At 44.2% G+C, this 27,948-nt stretch overlaps 1 protein-coding gene across 3 annotated transcripts; it reads right to left on the bottom strand.

Moving 5' to 3' along the window:
• Positions 1–9: 9 nt before the first annotated feature.
• On the bottom strand, positions 10–27,948 carry LOC123783275 (gamma-interferon-inducible protein 16-like). 3 transcript variants are annotated; one of them, XM_045783913.2, is made up of 13 exons: positions 27,660–27,948; positions 25,338–25,439; positions 23,727–24,011; positions 22,518–22,648; positions 21,761–21,928; positions 18,429–18,596; positions 15,118–15,285; positions 11,790–11,957; positions 8,434–8,601; positions 5,498–5,668; positions 2,854–3,273; positions 1,296–1,481; positions 10–329 (listed from the first exon to the last, which is right to left on the bottom strand). In XM_045783913.2, exons 2-13 carry the CDS (start codon positions 25,414–25,416, stop codon positions 261–263), a joined length of 2,181 nt encoding a protein of 726 aa, XP_045639869.2. In that variant the 5' UTR covers positions 25,417–25,439; positions 27,660–27,948; the 3' UTR covers positions 10–260. The 3 variants fall into 3 exon arrangements, with proteins under 3 accessions (XP_045639869.2, XP_045639873.2, XP_045639870.2); XM_045783917.2 differs by lacking the exon at positions 5,498–5,668; XM_045783914.2 differs by lacking the exon at positions 25,338–25,439 and having other exon boundaries at positions 27,660–27,947.

The following is a 27,948-nucleotide window of genomic DNA, read 5'->3' as shown; positions in this document are numbered from 1 at the left end:
CTATAGCACTCCTTTAGCAAAAAAAGTTTATTATTTTTTCCAAATTATAAAAATTATACATGTAAAATATGGCATTAGGATGGCATAGAAAAGTATAAAAAAGAAAATAAAAATACCCATTACCACTCTATTCCCCAGCATTAATAGCTGGTATATTTATCGCTGATTTTCTTTCGTATATATATGTATTTTTTTTTCTATACTTAGATTTCATCTCCATAGACATCATTGTTAATGGCATCCAGGTTTTTAGAAGGATATTATAGCGAGGTTTCCATATGTGAAACAGGATTGATTAGTGGTTTCTTGTTTTTCCTGGACTTGATGACCTTGAAGAAAAAGAGATGAAGACAGCAGTTGAGATGCAGCTGATTCTAGCTTTCTCCCTGCACTGACTCTGCCTCCCAGCCACCGGCTGCATCCCCTTCTCTCCTCTTCCTGTAAGGCTCTCACTCCCACCCCTCCCCTTCAATGAATTCCTGGTCTTTGAGTCACCCCACCACCTTGGAAGGAGGTCGTCCCTCACATGCAGCATGAGTGCATGTGGTCGGGGCAGCAGAGAGGAAGGAGCAGATGTACTCAATGCCAGGAGCTGAGGGGCAGGCTCTCACTGGGAAGACAGGTGGGAGGAGAGGGGGAGGCCGTGAGGGGAAGGCTGGAAGGTTTGAGGGCCTCAGAACCGGAGAGATCTACGAGTGTGGGGACTGCTGTGTGTCTGGATGCACCAACCTTTGTACTGATCTGTTTCATTCTGGTGTTAGCCTTTGATGGTCTTTCCACAGTCCCTCACGGATGTGTGCGACAAAGAGCATGGACTTAGTCCTGTAGTACCAACCCCCCCCGTCTTTGTAGACCAGTCGGTATATCTCACTAGAGGCAGGTAGCTCTGTGTTTTGAGATATTCAGGGGCCCTGTGGATCATTTAGGTCTCCTATGAACTCTGTTTAACATCCTGTGGGATAGAAGACGTTTGTCCCATATTGTAGATAATGAACCTGAGGTTCCTGGCATTTAAGCTCACTAGGCAGTTAGGAAATCACAGAGCCAGGATTTGAAACAAATCCGCCTTCATGAAGCCCAGATTTACTAAATAATCTCCCTGCTTTGACACATTCAACCAACTCTATAATACTTAGCTAATTTTATATACTTTGAAGGCCTCTGTGGGGTTTCTCTCTTCAACATGATTAAACATCTCCTTCTTTAAAAAAGGAAAGAATGATGGAAAGGACAGTCAGTCTAGTTTTCTGAAAGACTTCTATGTTGGAGAAACGATGTTCACCAGAAGTTCCCACCTTGATGAAACTGTGAATTACAGATCTCAGCTGTCTCGGTTCCTCACTTAGTTCAAAGCAGATGAGTTTGAGTTTATCGCCTTCCTCACAGTTGACTTTGGTCAGTCGTCCATAGACCAAGACCTCCATCTTCCCTGTCTCATCTTGTATTTCATACCAAATGATGTGTTCATTCAACACATTTTTCTGCAAGAGAAAATCAACACTCTTTTCCTGAGAACTGGATCAGGTTTCCATATCTATGAGAAACACAGGGTGTGGGTGTAAACTTTTGTCTCTGATAGGTTAATATGAGCTGGAGGTCCAGAATGCAGGGTAGCAAATAGCTTAAAATATTTTGTTCAGAGAACTCTCCTTATGAGTCTGAGGGTTGCCGTTAATCATCATTAAGTAGATTATGTCATTTCTGTAATTCTTCTCCATTCTCTAGTTATTCACTCCTCCCATTCTGCCTGAATCCTGAATCTACATCATCTAGTCCCATTGTTCTAGGTTCCTTCTTACTCACTCTACTCACTAATTCTGCATATGCACCTGTATGCAAAGCCACTTAACAGAGGGCACAGGAAACAACAGGGGTAGAAGGAAAGAGCCACCCAGGAAGACACCTTTAATGGAATATGGAACAAAACTTCTCATAGAAAAGTAAGGCTGGCTAAGCTTAGTATTTCCATGATGTGTTGGAACAGAAATACCTTCACTAATTCTAAGAATTCACCAAAATTCTGCATTTTATTGACGATATTAATAAATCGAGTATTTTTTAAACATTATTTTGGGGGAGGGGCAGTGGGAGAGGGAGAGAGAGACTCTTAAGCAGACTCCACACCCAGCATGGAGCCCAATGTGGGGCTCATTCTCACAACCCTGAGATCACGACCTGAGCTGAAATCAAGAGTTGGATGCTTGAACTGACTGAGCCACCCAGGCACCCCATAAATTGAGTATTAAACAACATTATTTCTCTAGTCTTTTCAATATCCATATTTCCTATTAGATAATGCCAAAGTCAGTTACCCAACAATATTTTGATGAGTGAATGTGAAGAGAAGAGCACTTTAGGATTCAGATGATCAGAATCTTAGCTAACTGTTGGAAATAGCTGCATTTTAGGGCAGAGTTATCCATGGATTTTTTACTCTGGTTGTCCCAACTAGCATTCAAGTTTGGGAGGGTAACTCTTTATTCACAGTTAACTTAAGCTGTCACTGAAATGGATGAAACAAAACTCAAACAAAATCATCGGGATATGTATACTAATAGGAAGTCTGCACTGGGCTGGACCAGGATACTTGTGAGTGGATCATCATATATGATAAATGCCAAGGATTCTGGGGAATCTCTTTCTGTAGAATTTGTGTGGCATTACCTTGGGAAGCAGAATATGAAGAGTTTTTCTATCCCATATCCTGAAGTGGGAAGCTTCTACCCAACTACCCTGGTCACTGGGGCCTGAGTTCCTATATTTCAGAAGATAACCAAACCCTATTTGGCAAGTTCAGACCTTCAAATTCTGGGGTTGCAGAAGAAATAGTACAAAACAATGGTTTGGGCTTACCTTATGCACCTGATATATCCCACTCACAAATGTTCCTGGCCCTTGTGAGTAAAGACTGTTGATTTTAGGAGTTGCATTTGCATTTTGGATCAGTCTGCTTGAGATTTCCATCTTTCGGTCAGCATTGACATCTGACACACAAGCGGCATCATACACCTCCAGGAACCCGTTGCGACCGTAATAATCTGATATGGCAATGACTTTCTTTGGAATGAACTTCTCCTTCAGGTCGACGTGAAAAACCTTCACTTGGAAGAATTGGCTCTCAGTAGCCACAGTGGCATGGAACATCTTTCTCTCTCCTTCCATGAGATCATATGCAAATGGTTCTGTTGCTCTCAGCACCATCACTTCCTTGGGGCCCTTCTGGAAACCCTCTTCTATGGAAGGTGCTCTAGGTACAACCTTCAATCTTGGTTTCTACTTGGAAGTACACACCAAAAAGAGGCACAGTTAAGAAAGAGAATACACAGTTGCTTTCTAGTGAGAGCTACCTAGGCTCAATGTTGAGCCTCCAGAAATACCTGCTTGGATGCATTTGGAAAAAATGAGCTAGGCAGAAATGGCTGACCTGGTATAATGTAGTGCATGAAAGACACGGAGAAGAGTTAAACAAAATTTCATTTATTTTCTTCATTGTTTTACGAGTTTGGGAGGAATAATATTTTTTCTTTAAAAGTGATTAACTCAAGATAAAAAGTATTTCTCCTAGGAGAGTTCTGTCGAGCATAGAGGAAGTGAGCAACAGCCATGTTGTCGTGAAGGGATTCCTAGTAGAGATGAGGATGAATATATTATCTTAATTTACCAATCAACTCATTCTAGTGAGTGAGTAAGATATAAATAGCTAAGAAAACAAATCACCCTAACAGCATTGACAGTGGGAATGGCTCCAGTCAGAAACCACTGATTTCATCTGGAATCAATCCCAGTAGATGTCACAATTGAAAGATGGAAACCACTAGCCCTTTTCCAAGAAGTGCTGTGCGAAAAAGGGATTAAACGAGCATTGGAGAATCTCATGAACTTCCCTAATTTGGAAACATCCTGGCTCCAGGCTCTTGAAGAGTAGCAGAATGAGCATCTGAAAATATGCTTCCTTGGCATAGAATTATTTTGAGCTGATTATTTTTGAAAAATAGCAGATATAGGAAAAGCTCAAAAAGAGAATAGAAATCGCCTTTTGTAAGGAACATGCATTTATAAGAGTGTCTCTTTCTCCACCAGGAAGAGAAGGATGACTCTAAATCAGAGAATCTTATGATGAATGACCTGACTGAAATCTGCATAACAAACACCCTTGTTTATTCCGCTTTTCCTGGTAATCTCCATAAGTGGCCTCCACACCTTCCTTTCTCTTGTCTTTAGCTGAAGATGGTATTTCAGCTGGTGGTTTAGGCCACCTCAGGGAGTTACTAATTTTTCCCTGGTTTCTCCCAAGTATATATGAAGTATATATGTTAAAACAAACTTCGGCTTGTTTTTCTCTTGTTAATCTGTCTCTTATTACAGGGGTCTCAGCCAAGAAAGGAGGAGAATAATTTCTCCCTCTACCACACTTCTCTGTTGGAATAATGGCAGGACCCTGAGAAGAAGCATGTCAGTGGAAAAGACAAGTGTTAGGGGAATTTCTCTGACATCCTGTCTCCCCAGTGGCCTGAATCACATCAGAGTTTCAGGAGAGCACTTAGAATTGGAGGCAAGTATTGATCTGTAAAGGGAAGTATGAAGGCAAGGACAAGGCAAGTACCAGGGTCAAGTACGAGGCCACAAGTTGGCTGTCTCAGAGACTAGCAATGCTTCTTGTGATCTGACCTGGAAAATTATTATGGATCTACCCTGAGGCTCATGGGAGCATTTCTGATGGACACATGCTCTTCTTATGCTCATTGCAGGTCTGAGGAATACTGGAAAGAACCTAAAGTCAAATAATACAGAATTATTTTTCTATTTTGTGGACTAACCATGTAATTTTTCTTATACATTAAAATAAGAATTTAAATCTATATTGGTTGACTTAAATAACACTTTAAGGCATATTAAGTGATGGAAAAAAACCCTCAAATTGGATTATAGAAAAATATATGTCATGTGACAAAATGATATTCTTTGTACATACATAACAAAGGGTAAAATCAGAAAGACTATTTTCAAAATGTGACATTTCATGTAAGAGAGATCAGATAGTAAAATTTTACCTATTTTTGTCTGTGTATCTCCACTTCCTAAATTTCTTGAGATAATATTATTTACGTAATAAGAAATGGGAGAGGAAGAACAGGTAATAGTGCTCTGGTTGGCTCTGTATTTCTACACTCTCTTCCACCTAAGTGGTCTCTGTTGTGTATTGAGGGAAACACAAAAATAAAATCAAACAAACAAATGACCAGTTACATCCCATGTGGAATAAGGATGATTAGCTGTCTGCTGGCTCTTAGGTTATTTTAATGCAGACAGGAACATAATCAGGTTGGAATTTGAATTTAGATGGGATCTTAAAATATACACTCGGTGAATAAATGAGTGATTTAAATAAAGAAATAACTGTATGTTGTTGGGGATTACTAAGAAGCCCTTCAGGCTTCTGTTAATCCTTGTCATCAACTAACAAGGCAGGGAAATACAGGAAACTGACACATCGTACCTTGATTAAGGAACTGCTGGATGGGGTGTTTGGCAGTGTCTGTGGAATGCAGGAAAGACTTGCATTTGGGCATGTGCTGGTTGCTGCTGAAGGTTCTAGAAGCTGACTCTGTTCCTGGGATAGCTGCATCCTTATGGTGAAATCAGTTTTAATGGTTATATCATCTCTTCTCTGTAGAAAAATAGATTTTTGTTCTTTTTTGTGGTTGTTCCCGAATTTAGATGAAATATAATATGCTTTTATTTTGTTCTTACTTTGTAAAACAGGACCTTGCCTCTACTAATTAGAACCTGTTGCAGGGGGAATAGGGGTGACTATGTAGACATCCTTCTATGTACCCTTACCTTCCTCTCATCTCATCCAGGATGAGACCTCTCACTCCTCAAATCTTAAAAGTTCAGATGATTGAAATTCACTGGTCTGAGATAGAATATAGCAGCTCTACACTTCCTGCAGGACTGGTCCAAATCGCTGATGAGGTATAACTCTCAGAGCCATCTTTCTTTTGTAAGGTAGCATGTCTCACACGAGGTTGGCCACATTCATGGGCACTTATTAACTCCGCCTTTCTCATCAAGGACATCAGTTTCTATCATCTGCTTTTCAGCATATAAAAGACCCAGCCCTCCATCCAGCAGGAGCGCTAATCCTAACCCTGATGGAGATGTTCTCTCAACATGTGATTCCTCAGCCACGGATTCTGCTATCTTTCCAGAGTGGGCCAGACAACCGGAAACTTTCAGCGTTCTGAGCTGTATTCAGTATATTCAATATCCTACCCAAACCATGGTCACTGGGTGTGCATTTATTCAGTGAGGTTAGGAAATATTGCTGTAATCATGGGCCTTTACTGCCTTTCATTGCTTAATGAAAGCTATTAAATATTCATCACATTAGTTAATTAGCCACAGTTTTTACCACTTCTGACATTCAGGAATGTAATTTTTAAAGTGCCTAGTTGATAGGCATATGACAGAGCTGCCACGGTAGGGCAGCTTCTTGATTACACAGCCTCTGGCCACCCTGGGCACCTGGCTTACGGAAACAACTCCAAACCTAACACTATCTGCCTAAATGTATAAAACTGAATTGCAGACATTTTACCGTCCACATATCTACTCTAGATTCGGGATATGCCAACTAAATGTTAAACTTTACATTTCAAAGTCTGGATTTGAATCCAGCACCAAGTCAATGCCCAGTGCACAGAAATGTCTTCATCATTGTTTTTCCATGGTTTATCAGAACTTTGTACTCTGCTCCAATAAACAGTACGTCATGGTTTATGATGACCCTGTTGATGGAAGCTCTGTTAAAAGACAGCCTTATAAGAGTAGACTCTCCATTCATGTCAGCCACATATCCTTAGTCATCTTATTGACAGGATCGTCCTGAGCTATTACTTTTTAAAATGCAGTGATCATAAACTGGCATCACAAGAATAGCCCTTAGATGATGAAAATATAGTCTTCATTCAGGTAATAGATTGAATGCATAAGGAGGTCATTTTCTCAGCGTATATCCTCCACTCCCCACCTAGTTCATGAATCATGCCATTCTGTGCTGTTTGCTTCAAGGACACATAAAAGCAGAAATCAAAGGTGAGAGTAATCTGTTTACGGCTTTGAATCCAAAGAAGCAAACAGAACACATGCCCTAGAGAAAATCCTTGGGAGACCCCATGAAGAGTCAGAGCAAGGCTTTCCTGCTCACCTAATGAAGCATAGAGCGAATGGACGGACACCCTTTTTGCAGGCCTCCTGTGCAGGGGCCGGACCCCAGAGGAGGAATGAGAGCACGGGGTGTGTAGGTGTAAGAGGCTGAGGGGGTGGTGGAACCTCCCTGGGGTCCCTGTGCTCCAAGGAGGTTTCAGGGCGGCAGAAGGATTCTGATGTGAGAAGAAATGACTGTGTCACCTGTACAGGCAGATGGGGACTTAGAAAGTGTCACTTCCAAGCCAGTATGCATGGCCAAATTGGAGTTGTCTTGACATGGGCACTTATGTCATTTCATTGCAAAGAGAGTTGGGACTGAAGTTCCAATGACCAGATAAGGTCAAGCCATGGCTGCCTGGTCTAGAGGCAAACAGGCACAGGTTGCTAGCTCCATCCCATTTGTAAGTCCTGGAGAAACTAAGGGAAGAGTGTGAGTTTTGGGGGCTGACAACAGCAAGAATGAGAAGACAGAATCTGAGAAACCTAGTCCACAGGGAGTTTGCCCTCAACTGCTATGTGTGTGTTTGCCACAAGGTCTGGCCTGGGTCAGTGGTAGCTTAGAGTCGGGTCACAAACTATACTAGAGGGCAGTGATCAAAATGGTCTTTGGCGCATCCCTCAGGTTGCCTGTGTATTCTTCATAGAATGGACATTGTACCCCTGAGTGCTGGCAGCCAGTGGGGCCATGTCAGGGAGGCACAGAGGCAGGCTACGAAGGAGTTGATGCTCTCATATCTCCACCTGTTGCTCCCTAACATTTGAGGTTATTTTTCCAGGAAGAAAAGAGAACGTAGACTTATTATACTGGTTGACAGTTCAAGGTAGAAAAAATAAAGGGACCCATGAAATGAGCCCCGAATGCTGGACATGAATCCAGAAAAATGGTCAGGAAGCCAAGAGGAAAGGGATGAATGGACAGGGAAATATAGGGAATAAATATCCTCTTATGTTCCTTTCTACTTGTCCACTTCCCACCTGTACACGTGGACCAAACCCATAACTTCTTGAAATCAAGAATGTTGTCAGAATGCATACCTTGCAAGTAGCTAAGGACTTCTAATACACCCAAATCTCAGTATCTGCATTTGATAAACTAATGGGTGGATTTTGGTTATTAGAGTATTTATCCATCGTAGGGAATTACTGAGAAGCTCTCTGAAGGTCATGAGCCCTACAGCATGCTGTGGGGAGGTACAAGTAGTGGGAAGAGGAACATGGTACCTTGGTTGAGGAACTGTTGCCCGGGGTTGGTGGAGGCATCAGAGGAGTCTGAGGGTAGCCCCAAGTTGTCTGTGTACTGGTTACAGAAGGTCCTAGAAGCTGACTCTGTCCCTGGAGTGGCTGTATCCTCTTGGATTCATCATTCTGTGTGATTTCCATTTTCACTTTCTGAAAGTAATTTTCCACCCTGGTTAATGTTTTCCAATATCAGATAAACCAGGACATCTCACTCTCTTTTTCTGTCTCTCCATCCCTCTTTCTCTCTCTCCTTTCCTCTCTTTCTCTCTCTCTCTCTCCCCTTCTCGGCCTAACACACACCATGATCATCACTCTGGAATTATAGCACACACTTAGATACCTCCAATATCTCCCCAGCTCAGACACCAACCATGATTACAAGTGTCACTCTGCAACTTTTAACAACTGAGATAATTCAAATTTCATTGTTCTGTTGTGCAATCCCATTCTTCTGCTGCTGCAGACTGGCCCGTGTCTCTTCCTCAGGAGAACACTGGATTTATTGACTGGTAGAAAGTCCTACCAGGCTCTAAGGGAAGCAGGTCTCAGAAGAACATCAGTTGGGTTTAAGAATGTGTTGTTAAGCAGGTCTTTATTTCCTTGCACCTTTTCCAAATAAGCATATTGGTTTCCATCACCTGTTCTTCGAGTCTAGAAGACCCCCTCTTTACCCATTTGGATGCTTTGTTTGTCATCCCACAGAGATTCCCTCAGATTCATAATTCTAGAGGCAGGATTCTGACCAGGCAACCAAACCCTTCCAGGATCTCAACAACACACAGGCTCATTCAGGATTTCGCCCCGGCCATTCCCAGTACCTGCATTTTCATCATTGTTAAGCAAGTGCAGGAAGTGTCAGTAGAATCCTTGCTCTTGACTCCCATTACTTTTACTAATGAAAGCCCTTTTGTACCGTTCGACATGCAATATAAATTTGCCACAGTTCTGCCATGCTGGGATTCATTTGTCTAATTCATAGTGTCACTTCTTGACAAAGCTGTGGGTGAGGGAGCCCTGGAAATGGTGCCTCTGGTGTGCAGCTTCCTATTTAGAGCAATCTTGGACCACCCCCTGACCCTCTTTCCTCCTTAGACGGTGGTCAGGGCCTGGGCTGTGGAAACAACGTTCAGACGTGATTGTGTCTATTCATCAATTTACAAAATAAGTTAACAAATACTGTAACATCTGCACACCCACCATGGACTCAGAAGTGCCCAGTAAGTGCTCAAGTTGTAGAGTTAATGACTTGCACTGTCTGGGTGACCCTTGCGGACACTGTTAACCTTGCAAACCTCACTTTTCTCGTCGGTGAAATGGGACTAACATTAGCAGCCCGAGTAACACATACCATTTGGTCTCATAAGGAAGGAACAGATCACACACACAGCACACGAAGCACAGATTTTCGAGTCCAATCATTAAGTGTTCGATACACAGATATGTCAAGATTGTCGTTAGTGTTTCATGTCTATGCAGAGAGCGGGTATTTCCGCTCTGATCTGCAGGTGCTTCTTGCGGTATGTGTGACCCCCTCGACGGCATGGGAAATGCTTTCCTAAAGAAGCTGCTCTCTTCGCTTCTGCCACGTGCAGAAATTAACCTCACTGACAAGAACATGGTGAGCTTCTCTCAAAATCAGTTAAACTGAAAGCTTCTATCTGAAAAACAGGATTTAGATGCTGAAAATATACTTTCTGATTGGATAATGTTTAAAAATAATCACTGATTATTTCCTGGAGTGTACTTCCCTTATCTCCCTGCCCTGTCCAGCACACAGGATGGTAAGCTGTTTGCTTCAGGAGAGACATAGTACAAGGTGTCAAGGGTATCATTGGTCTGTATTTTGTTTTGAGACAAGAGAACAAACAGAACCCACGCCTTAGAGAAAATCCTTGGGGGACCCCGTGATGAGTCAGAGCAAGGCTTTCCTGCTCACCTAATGAAGCATAGAGTGAATGATCAGACACCATTTTTGCAGGCCTCCCATGCGGGGTGTCAGACCCCAGAGGAGGAATGAGAGGATGGGGTGTGTAGGTGTAAGAGGCTGAGGGGGTGGTGGAGCCTCCCTGGGGTCCCTTGCTCCAAGGAGGTTTCAGGGCAGCAGAAGGATTCTGATGTGAGAAGGAATGACCGTGTCACCTGTACAGGCAGATGGAGATGTAGAAATTGTCACTTTTAAGCCAGTATTCATGGCCAAAGTAGAGTTGTCCTGAGATGGGCACCTATGTCATTGTCATAGCAGAGAAACGGGGGTTGAGGTTCCATGACCAGATAAGGTCACAGCCATGGTCACCTGGACTAGAGGCAAAGAGGCCCAGGTTGCTAGTTCCATCCAATAAGTCTTGGAGAGACAATGGAGGAATTATAAGTTACGGGGACTGATATCCAGAAGAATAATAAGAAGGAACTTGAGAAACCTTGTCCATAGGCAAAATGTCCTCAACTCCTATGTGTGTATGTTGGGGGCAGGGTACAGCTTGAATTGGGGAAAGGTTGGGGTCAGGTAACAAACTATAGTGGAGGACAGTGATTAATGCTGCTTTGGGCATCCTTCAGTTTGCCTGTAAATTACCTACAGAATGGACAGTGTACCCCCAAGTGCTGGCAGCCACTGGGGCCATGTCAGGGTGGCACAGAGGCAGGCTAGGACAGAGTTGATGGACGTTTGTATGCACTCTCGTGTCTAACCTTGTCCTGTCTTTCCTTGTAATCTTAGGTTATTGTCCAGGTAGAAAGGAGAACTTAGACTCACTGTAATACTGGGCAGGAAGAATAAAGTACCGCATGAAAGGGAGCAGTGGGAAGATGTGATGTATTGTGTAGGAATTCCAGGAGGACTTGCCAGAGGAGAGGAGACAGGCTGGTGTCTGAAGGGGTGTTATCTCTGGGTCAGGGAAAGATAGGAGCAATGAATTCCAAATCACAGAAATACCATATGTTCCCACAGCTGACATGGGAGGGAGCACCAAATGCTGGATATGAATCCAGAAAAATGGTCAGGAAGCCAAGAGGAAAGGGATGAAAACAAAGGGGAATTTAGGGAATAAACATCCTCTTATGTTCCTCTCTGTTGTCTGTCCACTCACACCCCTACTCCTGAACCAAGCCAGAAATCCTGTTGAAATCAAGACTGATGTCAGAATGCATACCTTGCAAGTAGCTAAGGACTTCTAATACACCAAAATCTCATTATCGTCATTTGATAAACTAATGAGTGATTTTTGCTAATTGGAGTATTTATGCATCGTAGGGAATTACTGAGAAGGTCTCTCAAGGTCACGATAAGTCCTACAGCATGCTGTGGGGAGGTACAAGTAGTGGGAAGAGGAAGATGGTACCTTGGTTGAGGAACTGCTGCCCGGGGTTGGTGGAGGCATCGGAGGAGTCTGAGGGTAGCTCCAAGTTGACTGTGTACTGGTTAGAGAAAGTCCTGGAAGCTGACTCTGTCCCTGGGGTGGCTGCATCCTCTTGGATTCATCATTCTGTGTGGTTTTGATTTTCCTTTTCTAGAAGTAGTTTTTCCACTTGGTTAATGGTTTTCAATATCAGATAAACCAGAACATCTGTTTTTCTCTCTCTTTCTGTCTCTCCCTCCCTCACTTTCTCTCCTTCTCTTTCTCTCTCTCTCTCCATTTATTCCCCTAGCACACACCAGGATCTTCACTCTGGAATTAGAGCACATATTCTGATACCTCCAATATCTCCCCAGCTCAGACACCAACCAGGATTACAAGGGTCACTCTGCAACTTTCAATAACTCAAATAATTCAAATTTCATTGTTTTGTTGTGGAATTCTGTTCTACTTCTGCTGCAGACTGGCCCATGTCTCTTCCTTAAGAGAACACTGGATTTATTGACCGGTAGAAAGTCCTACCAGGCTCTAAGGGAAGCAGGTCTCAGAAGAACATCAGTTGGGTTTAAGACTGTGTTGTTAAGCAGGTCATTATTTCCTTGCACCTTTTCCAAATAAGCATATTGGTTTCCATCACCTGTTCTTCGAGTCTAGAAGACCCCTTCTTCACCCATTTGGATGCTTTGTTTGTCATCCCGGAGAGATTCCCTCAGATTCATAATTCTAGAGGCAGGATTCTGACCAGGCAACCAAACCCTTCCGGGATCTCAACAACACACAGGCTCATTCAGGATTTCGCCCCGGCCATTCCCAGTACCTGCATTTTCATCGTTGTTAAGCAAGTGCAGGAAGTGTCAGTAGAATCTGTGCTGTTGACTCCCATTACTTTTACTAATGAAGGCCCTTTTGTACCGTTTGACATGCAATATAAATTTGCCACAATATAAAGTGCCACCACTTTAGGGATTCATTTGTCTAATTCATAGTGTCACTTCTTGACAAAGCTGTGGGTGAGGGAGCCCTGGAAATGGCTGCCTCTGGTGTGCAGCTTCCTGATTAGAGCAACCTTGGCCACCCCCTGACCCTCTTTCCTCCTTAGACGGTGGTCAGGGCCTGGGCTGTGGAAACAACGTCCAGACATGACCCTGTCTATTTATCAATTTACAAAATAAGTTAACAAATACTGTAACATCTGCACACCCACCACGGACTCAGAAGCCCAGTAAATGCTCAAGTTGTAGAGTTAATAACGTGCCCCGTCTGGGTGACCCTTGCAGGCGCTGTTAACCTTGCAAACCTCATGTTTCTCATCAGTGAATTGGGACTAACAATAGCATCCCCAGGGACACATACTATTTGGTTTATAAGGAAGGGACATGATCACACACACAGCCCATGAAGCACTGAATTTTGAGTGAACTAAGTGTTCACTAGACAGGTACGTCAAGATTGTATTTCATGTCTATGCAGAGAGCTGGTATTTCCGCTCTGATCTGCAGGTGCTTCATGTGGTATGTGTGACCCCCTCGACGGCATGGGAAATGCTTTCCTAAAGAAGCTGCTCTCTTTGCTTCTGCCACGTGCAGAAATTAACCTCATTGACAAGAACATTGTGAGCGTCTCTCAAAAATCAGTTAAACTGAAAGCTTCTATGTGAATAACAGGTTTTGAATGCTGAAGTACACTTTCTGACTGGACAATATTTAAATACCGTAACTGATCATTTTCCTGGTGATTATTTCCCTCATCTCCCTGCCTTGTCCAGTGCACAAGATGGTCTGAGCTTTTAATTTAGGAGACACATAGGAGCAGGTGTCAAAGATAATACTGGACTGTGCCTGGTTTTGAAACCACAGAACAAATAGAACTCACACCCTAGAGAAAATCCTTGAGAGACTCCGTGATGAGTCAGAGCAAGTCTCTCCTGCTCACCTAAAGAACCATAGAGTTAACAGATGGACACCCTCTTTGCAGGTCTCCTGTGCAGGGGCCAGACTCCAGAGGAGGAACGAGAGCACGGAGTGTGTAGGTGTAAGAGGCTGAGGGGGTGGTGGAGCCTCCCTGGGGTCCCTGTGCTCCAAGGGGTATCAGGGCACCCGAAGGATTCTGATGTGAGAAGAAATGGCTGTGTCACCTGTACAGGCAGATGGGGATTAGAAAGTGTCACTTCCAAGCCAGTATGCATGGCCAAAGTAGAGTTGTCCTGAGATGGGCATCTATGTCATTGTCATACCAGAGCGACAGGGGGCCGAAGTTCCAATGAGTAGATAAGTCACAGGCATGGCTGCCTGGTCTAGAGGCAAACAGGCTCAGGTTGCTAGCTCCATCCCATTTATAAGTCCTGGAGATACTGTGAGAAGAGTGTGAGTTATGGGGGCTGACAACAGCAAGAATCAGAAGACCGAATCTGAGAAACCTTGTCCATAGGGAGTCTGCCCTCAACTGCTATGTGTCTGTTTGCAGTGGGGTACACTCTGGGTCAGGGGGTAGCTTGGGGTCGGGTCACAAAGTATAGTACAGGACACTGATTCAAATGCTGCTTTACTCATCCCATAGGTTGCCTGTGTACTGGCCACAGAATGGACATTTTATCCTCGTACGCTGGCAGCCCCTGGGGCCCTGTTAGGGCAAATGTGAGTTGATGCACTCACAACCCCAGCTGTCTTTCCCTCTCATCCGAGGTTATTTCCAGGAAGAAAAGAGAACTTACACTCATCATAATGGTTGCAACAGCTGGGGAGGAAAGAAAAAAAAAAGGGACCCATGAAAGTGAGTAGTGGGAAGTTGTGCGATATTGTCCTCAGGCATGAGGGAGAACCGGCCAGAGGCAAGGAGTCAGGCTGGTGTCTGAAGCGTGGTGTCTCTGGGCCAGGGAATAGATAGGAGCAAGGAATTCCAAATCCTAGAGATAACATATGTTCATACAGTTGACATACGAGTGAGCAATGAATGCTGGATATGAATCAGAAATGGTCAGGAAGCCAAGAGGAAAGGGACGAGAAGACAATGGAAAGTGGGAAATAAATATCCTCTAAAGTTCCTCTGTAATTGTGTGGCCACTTCCCACATCTACTCCTGGAGCAAGCCAGGAAACTCCTTGCAATCTGGAATTATGTCAAAAGGCAAACTTTGCAAGTAGCTAAGGACTTCTAATACACTAAACTCAGTATCTGCATCTGATAAGCTAATGGGTGCTGTTTGGTATTGGAGTATTTATCCATCGTAGGGAATTACTGAGAAGCTCTCTCAAGGTCGTGTTGAGTCCTACAGCATGCTGTGGGGAGGTACAATAATGGGAAGAGGAAGATGGTACCTTGGTTGAGGAACTGCTGCCCAGGGTTGGTGGAGGCATCGGAGGAGTCTGAGGGTAGCTCCAAGTTGACTGTGTACTGCTTACAGAAGGTCCTGGAAGCTGAATCTGTCCCTGAGGTGGCTGCATCCTCTTGGATTCATCATTCTGTGTGGTTTTGATTTTCTTTTTCTGAAAGTTGTTTTTCCCCTTGGTTAATGTTTTCCAATATCAGATAAACCAGAACATCTGTTTTTCTCTCTCTTCCTGTCTCTCCCTCCCTTACTTTCCCCCCTTCTTTTTCTCTCTCTTTCTCCATTTCTTCCCCTAACACACACCAGAATCATCACTCTGGAATTATAGCAGATATTCGGATACCTCCATCATCTCCCCAGCTCGGACACCAACCAGGATTACAAGGGTCATTCTGCAACTTTTAACAACTCAGATAATTCAAATTTCATTGTTGTGTTGTGGAATTCTGTTCTACTTCTGCTACAGACTGGCCCCATGTCTCTTCCTGAGGAGAACACTGGATTTATTGATTGAGAGAAATCCTACAGGCAGTAAGGGAAGCAGGTCACAGAAGAACATAGGCTGTGTTTAATGATGTGTTATTAAGCAGGTCATTATTTCCTTGCACCTTTTCCAAATAAGCATATTGGTTTCCATCACCTGTTCTTCGAGTCTAGAAGACCCTTCTGCACCCATTTGGATGCTTTGTTTGTCATCCCACAGAGATTCCCTTGGATTCATAATTCTAGAGGAAGGATTCTGACCAGGCAACCAAACCCTTCCAGGATCTCAACAACACACAGGCTCATTCAGGATTTCGCCCCGGCCATTCCCAGTACCTGCATTTTCATCATTGTTAAGCAAGTACAGGAAGTGTCAGTGGAATCTTTGCTGTTGACTCCCATTACTTTTAGTAATGAAAGCCCTTTTGTACCGTTCGACATGCAATATAAATTTACCGCAGTTCTACCACCTTAGGGATTCATTTGTCTAATTCATAGTGTCACTTGTTGTCGAAGCTGTGGGTGAGGAAGCCCTGGAAATGGTGCCTCTGGTGTGCAGCTTCCTGATTAGAGCAACCTTGGACCACCCCCTGACCCTCTTTCCTCCTTAGGCGGTGGTCAGGGCCTGGGCGGTGGAAACAACGTCCAGACATGACTCTGTCTATTCATCAATTTAAAAAATAAGTTAACAAATACTGTAATATCCGCACACCTACCATGGACTCCGAAGCCGAGTGAGTGCTCAAGTTGTAGAGTTAATGACGTGCCCTGTCTGGGTGACCCTTGCAGATGCTGTTAACCTCGCAAACCTCACTTTTCTTGTCGGTGAAATGGGACTAACGATATCATCCCGCGTGACACCTACTATTTGGTTTTATAAGGAAGGGACATGATCACACACACAGCACATTAAGCACTGATTTTCGAGTCCAATCGCAAAGTGTTCAATGCACATATATGTCAAGATTGTCATTAATGTTTCATGTCTATTTAGAGAGCTGGTATTTCCGCTCTGATCTGCAGATGCTTCATGCGGTATGTGTGACCCCCTCGACGGCATGGGAAATGCTTTCCTAAAGAACCTACTCTCTTTGCTTCCACCACATGGAGAAATTAACCTCATTGACAAGAACATTGTGAGCGTCTCTCAAAATCAGTTAAACTGAAAGCTTCTATGTGAATAACAGGTTTTGAATGCTGAAGTACACTTTCTGACTGGATAATATTTAAATACCATAACTGATCATTTTCCTGGTGATTATTTCCCTCATCTCCCTGCCCCATCCAGTGCACGGATGGTCTGAGCTTTTAATTTAGGAGACACATAGGAGCAGGTGTCAAAGATAATACTGGACTGTGCCCGGTTTTGAAGCAACAGAACAAATAGAACCCACAACCTAGAGAAAATCCTTGAGACACTCCGTGATGAGTCAGAGCAAGTCTCTCCTGCTCACCTAAAGAACCATAGAGTTAACAGATGGACACCCTCTTTGCAGGTCTCCTGTGCAGGGGCCGGACCCCAGAGGAGGAACAAGAGCACGGAGTGTGTAGGTGTAAGAGGCTGAGGGGGTGGTGGAGCCTCCCTGGGGTCCCTGTGCTCCAAGGGGTATCAGGGCACCCGAAGGATTCTGATGTGAGAAGAAATGGCTGTGTCACCTGTACAGGTAGATGGGGATTAGAAAGTGTCACTTCCAAGCCAGTATGCATGGCCAAAGTAGAGTTGTCCTGAGATGGGCATCTATGTCATTGTCATACCAGAACGACAGGGGGCCGAAGTTCCAATGAGTAGATAAGTCACAGGCATGGCTGCCTGGTCTAGAGGCAAACAGGCTCAGGTTGCTAGCTCCATCCCATTTATAAGTCCTGGAGATACTGTGAGAAGAGTGTGAGTTATGGGGGCTGACAACAGCAAGAATCAGAAGACTGAATCTGAGAAACCTTGTCCATAGGGAGTCTGCCCTCAACTGCTATGTGTCTGTTTGCAGTGGGGTACACTCTGGGGTCGGGTCACAAAGTATAGTACAGGACACTGATTCAAATGCTGCTTTACTCATCCCATAGGTTGCCTGTGTACTGGCCACAGAATGGACATTTTATCCTCGTACGCTGGCAGCCCCTGGGGCCCTGTTAGGGCAAATGTGAGTTGATGCACTCACAACCCCAGCTGTCTTTCCCTCTCATCTGAGGTTATTTCCAGGAAGAAAAGAGAGCTTACACTCATCATAATGGTTGCAACAGCTGGGGAGGAAAGAAAAAAAAAGGGACCCATGAAAGTGAGTAGTGGGAAGTTGTGCGATATTGTCCTCAGGCATGAGGGAGAACCGGCCAGAGGCAAGGAGTCAGGCTGGTGTCTGAAGCGTGGTGTCTCTGGGCCAGGGAATAGATAGGAGCAAGGAATTCCAAATCCTAGAGATAACATATGTTCATACAGTTGACATAGGAGCGAGCAATGAATGCTGGATATGAATCAGAAATGGTCAGGAAGCCAAGAGGAAAGGGACGAGAAGACAATGGAAAGTGGGAAATAAATATCCTCTAAAGTTCCTCTGTAATTGTGTGGCCACTTCCCACATCTACTCCTGGAGCAAGCCAGTAAACTCCTTGAAATCTGGAATTATGTCAAAAGGCAAACTTTGCAAGTAGCTAAGGACTTCTAATACACTAAACTCAGTATCTGCATCTGATAAGCTAATGGGTGCTGTTTGGTATTGGAGTATTTATCCATCGTAGGGAATTACTGAGAAGCTCTCTCAAGGTCGTGTTGAGTCCTACAGCATGCTGTGGGGAGGTACAATAATGGGAAGAGGAAGATGGTACCTTGGTTGAGGAACTGCTGCCCAGGGTTGGTGGAGGCATCGGAGGAGTCTGAGGGTAGCTCCAAGTTGACTGTGTACTGCTTACAGAAGGTCCTGGAAGCTGAATCTGTCCCTGAGGTGGCTGCATCCTCTTGGATTCATCATTCTGTGTGGTTTTGATTTTCCTTTTCTAAAAGTAGTTTTTCCCCTTGGTTAATGTTTTCCAATATCAGATAAACCAGAACATCTGTTTTTCTCTCTCTTCCTGTCTCTCCCTCCCTCACTTTCCCCCCTTCTCTTTCTCTCTCTTTCTCCATTTCTTCCCCTAACACACACCAGAATCATCACTCTGGAATTATAGCAGATATTCGGATACCTCCATCATCTCCCCAGCTTGGACAGCAACCAGGATTACAAGGGTCACTCTGCAACTTTTAACAACTCAGATAATTCAAATTTCATTGTTGTGTTGTGGAATTCTGTTCTACTTCTGCTACAGACTGGCCCATGTCTCTTCCTGAGGAGAACACTGGATTTATTGATTGAGAGAAAATCCTACAGGCTCTAAGGGAAGCAGGTCTCAGAGCATTGGCCGGGTTTAAGGATGTTATTAAGCAAGTCATTATTTCCTTGCACCTTTTCCAAATAAGCATATTGGTTTCCATCACCTGTTCTTCGAGTCTAGAAGACCCTTCTGCACCCATTTGGATGATTTGTTTGTCATCCCACAGAGATTCCCTTGGATTCATAATTCTAGAGGAAGGATTCTGACCAGGCAACCAAACCCTTCCGGGATCTCAACACACAGGCTCATTCAGGATTTCGCCCCGGCCATTCCCAGTACCTGCATTTTCATCATTGTTAAGCAAGTGCAGGAAGTGTCAGTAGAATCCTTGCTCTTGACTCCCATTACTTTTACTAATGAAAGCCCTTTTGTACCGTTCGGCATGCAATATAAATTTGCCACAGTTCTGCCATGCTGGGATTCATTTGTCTAATTCATAGTGTCACTTCTTGACAAAGCTGTGGGTGAGGGAGCCCTGGAAATGGTGCCTCTGGTGTGCAGCTTCCTGATTAGAGCAATCTTGGACCACCCCCTGACTCTCTTTCCTCCTTATACGGTGGTCAGTGCCTGGGCTATGGAAACAACGTCCAGACATGACCCTGTCTATTTATCAATTTACAAAATAAGTTAACAAATACTGTAACATCTGCACACCCACCACAGACTCAGAAGCCCAGTAAGTGCTCAAGTTGTAGAGTTAATGACGTGCCCTGTCTGGGTGACCCTTGCAGATGCTGTTAACCTCGCAAACCTCAGTTTTCTCATAGGTGAAATGGGACTAACAATAGCATTGGGAGTGACACATACTATTTGGTCTTATAAGGAAGGGACAAGATCTCACACTGCACATTAAGCACACAGGTTTTCGAGTCCAATCATTAACTGTTCGATACACAGATATGTCAAGATTGTTGTTAGAGTTTCATGTCTACGCAGGGAGCTGCTTTTTCGCTCTGATCTGCAGATGCTTCATGCGGTATGTGTGACCCCCTCGACGGCATGGGAAATGCTTTCCTAAACAAGCTGCTCTCTTCACTTCTGCCACGTGCAGAAATTAACCTCATTGACAAGAACATTGTAAGCTTTTCTCAAAATCAATTAAACTGAAAGCTTCTATCTGAATAACACGATTTGGATGCTGAAAATAAACTTTCTGAGTGGATAATATTTAAAAATCTAACTGATTGTTTTCTTGGAGATTATTTCCCTCCTCTCCCTGCCCTGTCCAGCACACAGGATGTCTGAGCTGTTTGCTTCAGGAGAGACATAGCAGCAGGGGTCAAGAGTAATATTGGACTGTGCCTGGTTTTGAGGCAACAGAACAAAGAGAACACACACTCTAGAGAAAATCCTTAGGAGACCCCGTGATGAGTCAGAGCAAGGCTCTCCTGCTCACCTAATGAAGCATAGAGTGAATGGTCGGACACCCTTTTGCAGTCCTCCCGTGCGGGCGCCGGACCCCAGAGGAGGAATGAGAGCACGGGGTGTGTAGGTGTAAGAGGCTGAGGGGGTGGTAGAGCCTCCCTGGGGTGCCTGTGCTCCAAGGAGGTTTCAGGGCAGCAGAAGGATTCTAATGTCAGAAGGAATGACCGTGTCACCTGTACAGGCAGACGGGGACTTAGAAAGTGTCACTTCCATGCCAGTATGCATGGCCAACGTAGAGTTGTCCTGAGATGGGCACCTATGTCATTGTCATAGGTGAGAGACAGGGGATGAGGTTCCCATGACCAGATAAGGTCACAGCCTTGGCCACCTGGCTTAGAGGCAGAGAGGCCCAGGTTGCTAGCTCCATCCCCTAGGTAAGACCTGAAGAGAGTGTAGAGGGAGTGTGAGTTATGGGGGATGACAACAACATCCATATGAAGATAGAATTTGAGAAATCTCGTCCATAAGGAGTTTGCCCTCAACTGTTACGTGCATGTGTTGGGAGCAGGGTCAGCCAGGCTCAGGGGGCAGCTTGGGGTTGGGTCACAAACTATACTAGATAACAGCAATTAAAATGCTGCTTGGCCCATCCCTCAGATTGCCTGTGTATTCGCCACAGAATGGACAGTGTACCCCCGAGGGCTGCAGCCAGTGGGGCCCTGTCAGGGCAGCAAGGAGGCAGGCTAGGAAAGACTGGATGCACTCACATCTGCACCTGTCGTTCCCTATCATCTGAGATTATTGTCTAGGAAGAAAGGAGAACTCATGATAATGGTTGCAAAATCTGGGCAGGAAAAATAACAGGACCCATGAAAGGGAGCAGTGGGAAGATGTGATGTATTGTGGTCGGGCATTTGGGAGGACATGCCAGGGGAAAGGAGTCAGGCTAGTGTCTGAGGAGTGGTGTCTCTGGGTCATTGAAAAGATAGGAGCAATGAATCCACATCACAGAAACAGCGTATGTTCACACGGCTGACGCGGGTTGAGCACCGAATGCTGGACATGAATCCAGCGGAATGCTCAGGAAGCCAAGAGAGAAGGGGTGAATGGACAGGGAATTGTAGGGACTAAACATCCTCCTACATTCATCTGTAGTTGTCTCGCCACTTCTCACCCCTGGCCCTGGTCCAAGCTAGAAAGCTTGTTGAGATCAGGAATTTTGTTAAAATGCATAACTTGCAAGTAGCCAAGGGCTTCTAATACACCAAAATCTCAGTATCTGCGTTTGATAAACGAATGGGTGGTTTGGGGTTATTAGAGTATTTATACATAGCAGGGAATTACTGAGAAGCTCTCTCAAGGTCACGATGAGTCCTACAGCATGCTGTGGGGAGGAACAAGTAGTAGGAAGAGGAAGATGGTACCTTGGTTGAGGAACTGCTACCCGGGGTTGGTGGAGGCATCGGAGGAGTCTGAGGGTAGCTCCAAGTTGACTGTGTACTGGTTACAGAAGGTTCTAGAAGCTGACTCTGTTCCTGGGTTGGCTGGGTCCTCTTAGATTCATCATTTTGTGTGGTTTCCTTTTTCTTTTTCTGAAAGTAAATTTCGTCCCTGGTTAATGGTTTTCAGTATTAGATAAAACACATCATTACTACTGAGCAAATCAACTTTTTATTACTAGTTTCTAATTATGCTAAAATTTCTGAGCTCATGAAATCCAGGAGGTACATGGATTCCATCCTCTCAAGAGACAATTGGAAAGCAGGCAGCCCACACACATGATTGATTCACACAAGAGCCTGGAAACTCCCTTCATCCCTGTGGCAAGAATGCTGTTCTGGAATTTATAAAATCTATGTTCGAATGTTGTGTCTTGAGCAGGCTTTGGCAAGCTGCTCTCCTAGTGTGGCTTCCAATTTTGTGCACATCTAAAGAAGGGTCATGACTCCACATCTCCTTCACAGGGAGTTATACACACATGTTGTGTGCACGCATTATGGGTGATCAGAAGCTACGGGTTTGCTGACTCTGAACCTCACTTTCACTCTGCCCCTGGAACCCCTTTGTCTCGATGCTTCTATTTGCAGGTTGAGAAATGAATAAAGCACTCAGTGTACACAGGAGGGAATAAGTGTTAGAGCCATAGGAGAGGCTTCTTCAGCGGGGCCTTGGCCATCCTACCTTGGACAGGGGTTTGTCATGGACGGATCCCGAAGCTTCATTCGTGCTAGATGTGGACTCGTCAGTACCGGATGCATCCTGCTTTCTCTTCTTCATGGGCGCTTTGGCTCCTGCTCTGCTTTGCCTCATAACTGAAGCAGTTAAAAAGAACATGATAAATCCAAAGGAGCTGGTCTAGGGTAGCTGTAGCACTTGCCGGACCATGTCCTCTCAGCTCCTGCTTGTGGGTCTGGGGGTGCTGGGGTGCTCCCCTCCTGCATCAGCCCGCCAGCCAGGCGACGGATGCTGATTCACACTGCCAGACAGCTTCCTTTCTTTCCCAGGGGCTCAAGCATATCCCTCCATCCTCTGGACTCCCAGGTACCTCAGTCAAACCCTTTTCCAACCCACTTATCCTATATGTTCTTTTTAAGAATCTGCAGTCTTGGGGCACCTGGGTGGCTCAGTTGGTGAAGCATCTGCCTTTGGCTCAGGTCATGATCCCAGGGTCCTGGGATCAAGCCCCAAGTCAGCCTCCCTGGGAGCCTGCATCTCCCTCTGCCCCTCCCCCTGATTTGCTCTCTTTCTGTCAAATAAATAAAATCTTTAAAAAAAAAAAAGAATCTGCAGTTTTCATGATACAAATGGTGGGTTCAGTCCTATGGAAGGTCTGTTGGAATTACAGAAGCCAGATAAAGAAAATCTGATCTAATTGCTGATGTGACAGATTGGTGTTGCTGGACTTGACATTTTAAAATGTTTTTAGGACGCAGAGATTTTAGAAGAGGCAAATTCTTCACATCCCCGAGAATTAGCTTTTTCTTTCAGCACTGCCTCGTGTTTGTTGCTAGAGAATACAGTAACGATGGAATAAATATTGTAATAGAGTCCTATATGAACTGAATGAAGTATTTTTAAACCTCAAGATTTTTCCTTATTATGTTTTGTCCCTGTTCAAGCTTCGTTAATATGTAGAAGCCTCTGCCTTTCTCGTCAACTCTTTCTGCTTTTTTCTTTACCTACACCCCCCAAATACACCCTGTAAAATACAGCAGACCTCTTTGTAGGAAAGGAATTGTCTAACCTGTCAACTTGTTGGTGTCTCAGGGGTCACCTCATCTCGGCTACCCAGCTGGAAATTGGGGAAGGGTTCTCTAAGCTGTGCCAACACCAGGGCTCTGCTGGACGCAGGGGGCCCAGACCCTGACAGTGAGGGCTCCTGTCCATTACCTTTTCTCTTCTCGTTTCTAAGAGTTTTAACAACGTCTCCAAGTCCTTCTATGTCCTTGAGCAGATCTATTAGCTTGTCCACACAGAGAGGTCCCCGGAACTTCTTTTCCATCAGGTCAGCAATCTTGACCTTGTTATATTCTTCTTGCATTTTTGTAGTCAGTCCCAAGTCATGGGCCAGTAGGGACTTAACCATGCTGAACTGGAAGTCACCGATGGGCTGTAACCCTTTCAGCAGAATAATTCTCTTGTACTCATTCCCCATCTCTCCAGGTGCGGCTGAGCCTGCAAGAGAAAAGTACCATACGGCGTATACCTTCCTCTGGATGACTTAAAAGTCTGGTTGTGTCTATGTGTGTGAGCGGCCCATGTCGAGGTGTCATCCTTGAGTGTGTGTGACAAAGAGGAACTTAATTTCCAGGTATGTCACTGTGGAAAATGGGTGGAGAACTGCTGTATTTGGGACTTCTTTCCTTTCAATGATGATAGTTGAGTTGGGTTGGGGGTGGGGTGGTGGCAGGAGGTCTGGAAAGAGGCAGCTGTTGCCCTGTGTGGAGTGTGGGCTGTAGGGGGTCAGAGTCCCCGCTCCGTCCTCCCATCCCGTGTTGGGGCTGCAGTCTGCCCCTGGATGTCCGCCTGCTGGCTCCTGACTCTGCTGCCTCTCACTCCCCGTGACCATCCTCCCACCGTTGCCTGCTGGGTACCTGCCCCGCGCGCCTGACTCCTCCCTAGTCAGCCCTTCTCGTGTCCTCTTTCCCGGGGCTCGGGCCATGTTCTCCGTGTCTTCTGGGCCCTGGCCCCCCTGCTCTCTCATGCAGAATCACAGCCCTGACTGGCTGGCACTATTTAGTAGTCCTTTTGCTAGAGTTCTACTTTCTTGCGAAAGCAGGAACCCAGCATTTACTGGCTTGATTTTACCCTTCTAGGCTGACTTCCTCTTATCAGTTCTTTTTGGAGAGCCAGATACCCCTCTATGCAGCCATGTTTCTATCCCACTCGACGTCCTCCAATAGTTCCCCACTTTGGTTTTAAACAATTTCTTGCTCCTTAGCCTAGCTTGGAAAGCCCTGAATACTCTGCATCTTTTTTACATCGGCAACTTTTGTATTTCGTATGTCGTATGCTCCAGAAATATACAACACACCTTGCCTTTCCATGTTTCATGACTTTGCTGATTCCCTCTCTGCTTCCTAAAGAGCCGGTCTCACTTTTCTTCCTCCCACTACCGCCTTCAAGACCCTACTGAGGCTTTGTCTTCCGAGAGCCACCAGAATCCCCATTTGGGACTGCGCGTCACCCCTCTGGGCCTCTTTAGCACCTTATACACTTCCTTGATGGCACTCAGTACATGGTAGGGATTCCAATTTTCTGTTTAAATTCGTCAATTCTTTTCATTCAGGGGCTGTGGGTTCGTGTAGCTTTTGTATAATTGGCATGTGTCCAAACTCCCAGGGCTGTGACTTACTCCTTCGTGAGAGAATGTGAACATTCCCAGATTGATCAGGCCCATAGATTGAAGGATAAATCCTCAAAATATATTACAGGGGAATTGAAAATTATTAAAAATGAAGTAAAAACTCTGAAAGCTTCCAGAGATAAAGAGTAGATCACCTGTATAGATGCAAGGATCAGATTGAAACTGGTGTTCAACAGCAAAGCCGCCCAGCACAGGACATCCGGTGATTTTCATACAGTTCTCATCCACATTCCATGCTGATTTCAAAACCGAATAATTTTTTAAATGAAATTTTTGTGTTTTGTGTGTGTGTGACAACATAATTTATTTGCAAAATAAAACCAGATATAAGGTGATAGGAGGCTATGTTTAATCTTTTTTCATTCCACTTAAATATGAGTATATGTTTTATTGCTAAAATATTATACTGATTTTAGAGTAGTGACCCAGCTCCCACTACGATGTCTAGTATTCCAGTATTTAAAGTAGGTGTATTAAATAGCCTTTCTAAAATGCCCAATTCTGAATTTCAAAACATAGGTAGCCCCAGGGGTATCAGAAGAGGTACTGTTTACCTATCTTGAGGGCAAAATAATTTTGAGAGGTGAATTTAAAGCTAGCCAAAATGATATTTAAATGTGAGGGCCTCGGAAACTATTCTCTGATATTGGTAGTTTGTAAGAAAGACAAAGACCTATATGGAAACATCTATTGCAGGAAATATTAGCTACTAAAAATAACACATCGAGCCAAAAAATACTGCAAGCCCAAAGGTGAGAGCAGGAACCGAGCTCGACCAGGCGTGCCTCTGTCTTCTACTTCTGACGGAAGACTAGAGAGACAGGAAGCACATCGACAGGGTGGAGAGAGGGAGGACAGTGAACAGGGCAGTTCACTAAGGTATTTGTCTTCGAGGGTAGGATAAAGGAATAAGCAAACACAGAAGTGCCAGAAAGGAGAATACAGAAACGTCATAAATGGAACTGAGGCTAGCAGAAACAAAGCCGTCCGTGGTAATCATCGACAGACGCGTACATGGCCTAACCAGTTAAGCGACAAGTTCGGTCAGATTGCATTTACGGAAAAAATCCGCCAGTAGAGCCTTAAGAAAAGATCACTTAAAGGTGGAAAATGAAAGAAAACTATTTTATCATGCAAAGAGTAATTAAAAGAAAACCAGTTAATCTACACTACTGTAGCTTTAAATAGACCTGAAGATAAAGATATCACCAGAGTGCAACACAATGACAAATGCTGACCCCCTAGGGAAACAAAACAGTTGTAATTATGTATTCACCTGCTAATAGTAAATTTATATTATTGTTACTTTTATTCCTTTATAATGCTATAAAGGTTACGTATTATATTTTATAACATGATTTCATAGTATAATATAAAATTTTGCTTGTAGTATTATGTACCATGTTTCTCTTTACACGTCCACACACATTTTACATACATGTGTATGTGGATACATGATTACGTATATAATATACATTATATTCTTGTATACATAAATTTGAGAGAACTACAGGACAAAAAACTCATAATTTTATGGTAGGAGATTTTAGCATATCTCCTAAATAAACTAAAAACAGAAGGTAAATTCAGTAGAGATTTAGGAAATAGGACTAACATTGTTAATAACCATAATCAACAAGGTCTATGTAACATACATAAAATTCTGAAATCAGCATTAAAAATCTCTCACTCTAATCAGGCATATATGAAATACTATTTCACAGGCCATACAGAAAGTCGCTCAACAATTCTGAAAGGCTAGTTGTAATTGACTCTCCCTCCCTCTCCCCTATACTTTGCCACTAGAAAAAAAAATCAGTAATTTTCAGGAAGGCAGACAGTTGTGCTAAAAGGAACTGAAATGGCAGCTTTGGTGGGGCAGAGTGGAGAAGCATATAAAAATTAAACTGAAGAGAGATCAAGAAGTCATGTTTTTGCATAACTGTGTCGGGGAAGTGAAACTTTTTCTGCTCTGTGCATGTATGTGTGTGTAAGTGTTTTCTAAAATCACGATAAGACCATACAATGCAGCTTTAAATCCGGATGTATTTTTTACTTAATATTATGTTCTGATACTTTCCTCGTGCCCCTAACTTGACTTCTGCCCAGAACTCCACCACGGCCACCAAGAGTTTCCTGGTCACCACTTAGGGAAGAAAACCAAACCCTTTTTCTAAATATAACTCGTGCCAATAGTCACCTGGGGAATAAATTTTAATGTCTTCTACAGTCAAAATGCATCTCCCTTCGTTCAGGTGTCAGTTGTGGTGGGATAAACATGTCTATTCCTTGTCTTGGTAGCAAAGGATGAGAATCAAGCTATTAATATTTTCATGCCGCCGACTATAATTGATACCTTCCCCCCTCCCCAGTTCTTCATGCCCGAAGCCCCCTGCTTGTTCCGTGTTCAGCCGGCAGGTGCCCGCAGCAGACTCCAGAAAGCCCACAGGCCTCACCTTGCTGAAGATCTACCCGTCCGGATCCTGAGGTCTTTTTCCGAAATGCAGGAATCACTGCTTCTTTTCTTTGAGGAGGAAGATAAATCCACAAAGCCCTCAGGGACTGAACTGCAGGGTGTGATAATCTCCTGAAGGGCAGAGGAAAAAGAAGTATTTTGAAAGATAACAAGCGTCGATGGCACTTCTTAGAGGCACTGAAAACTTGCCCGGTGGTGCTGGTCTCCTCGCACCATGATGTCCCCTGGAGAGAGAAGTTGCAACACAATTTGAGACTCCTCCCTCCATG

This window comes from Ursus americanus, chromosome 2, assembly GCF_024610735.1.
Source record: "Ursus americanus isolate L20-20 chromosome 2, mUrsAme1.1.p, whole genome shotgun sequence".
NCBI classification, from domain to species: Eukaryota; Metazoa; Chordata; class Mammalia; order Carnivora; family Ursidae; genus Ursus; species Ursus americanus.
This window is presented reverse-complemented; position numbering and strand designations above follow the sequence as displayed.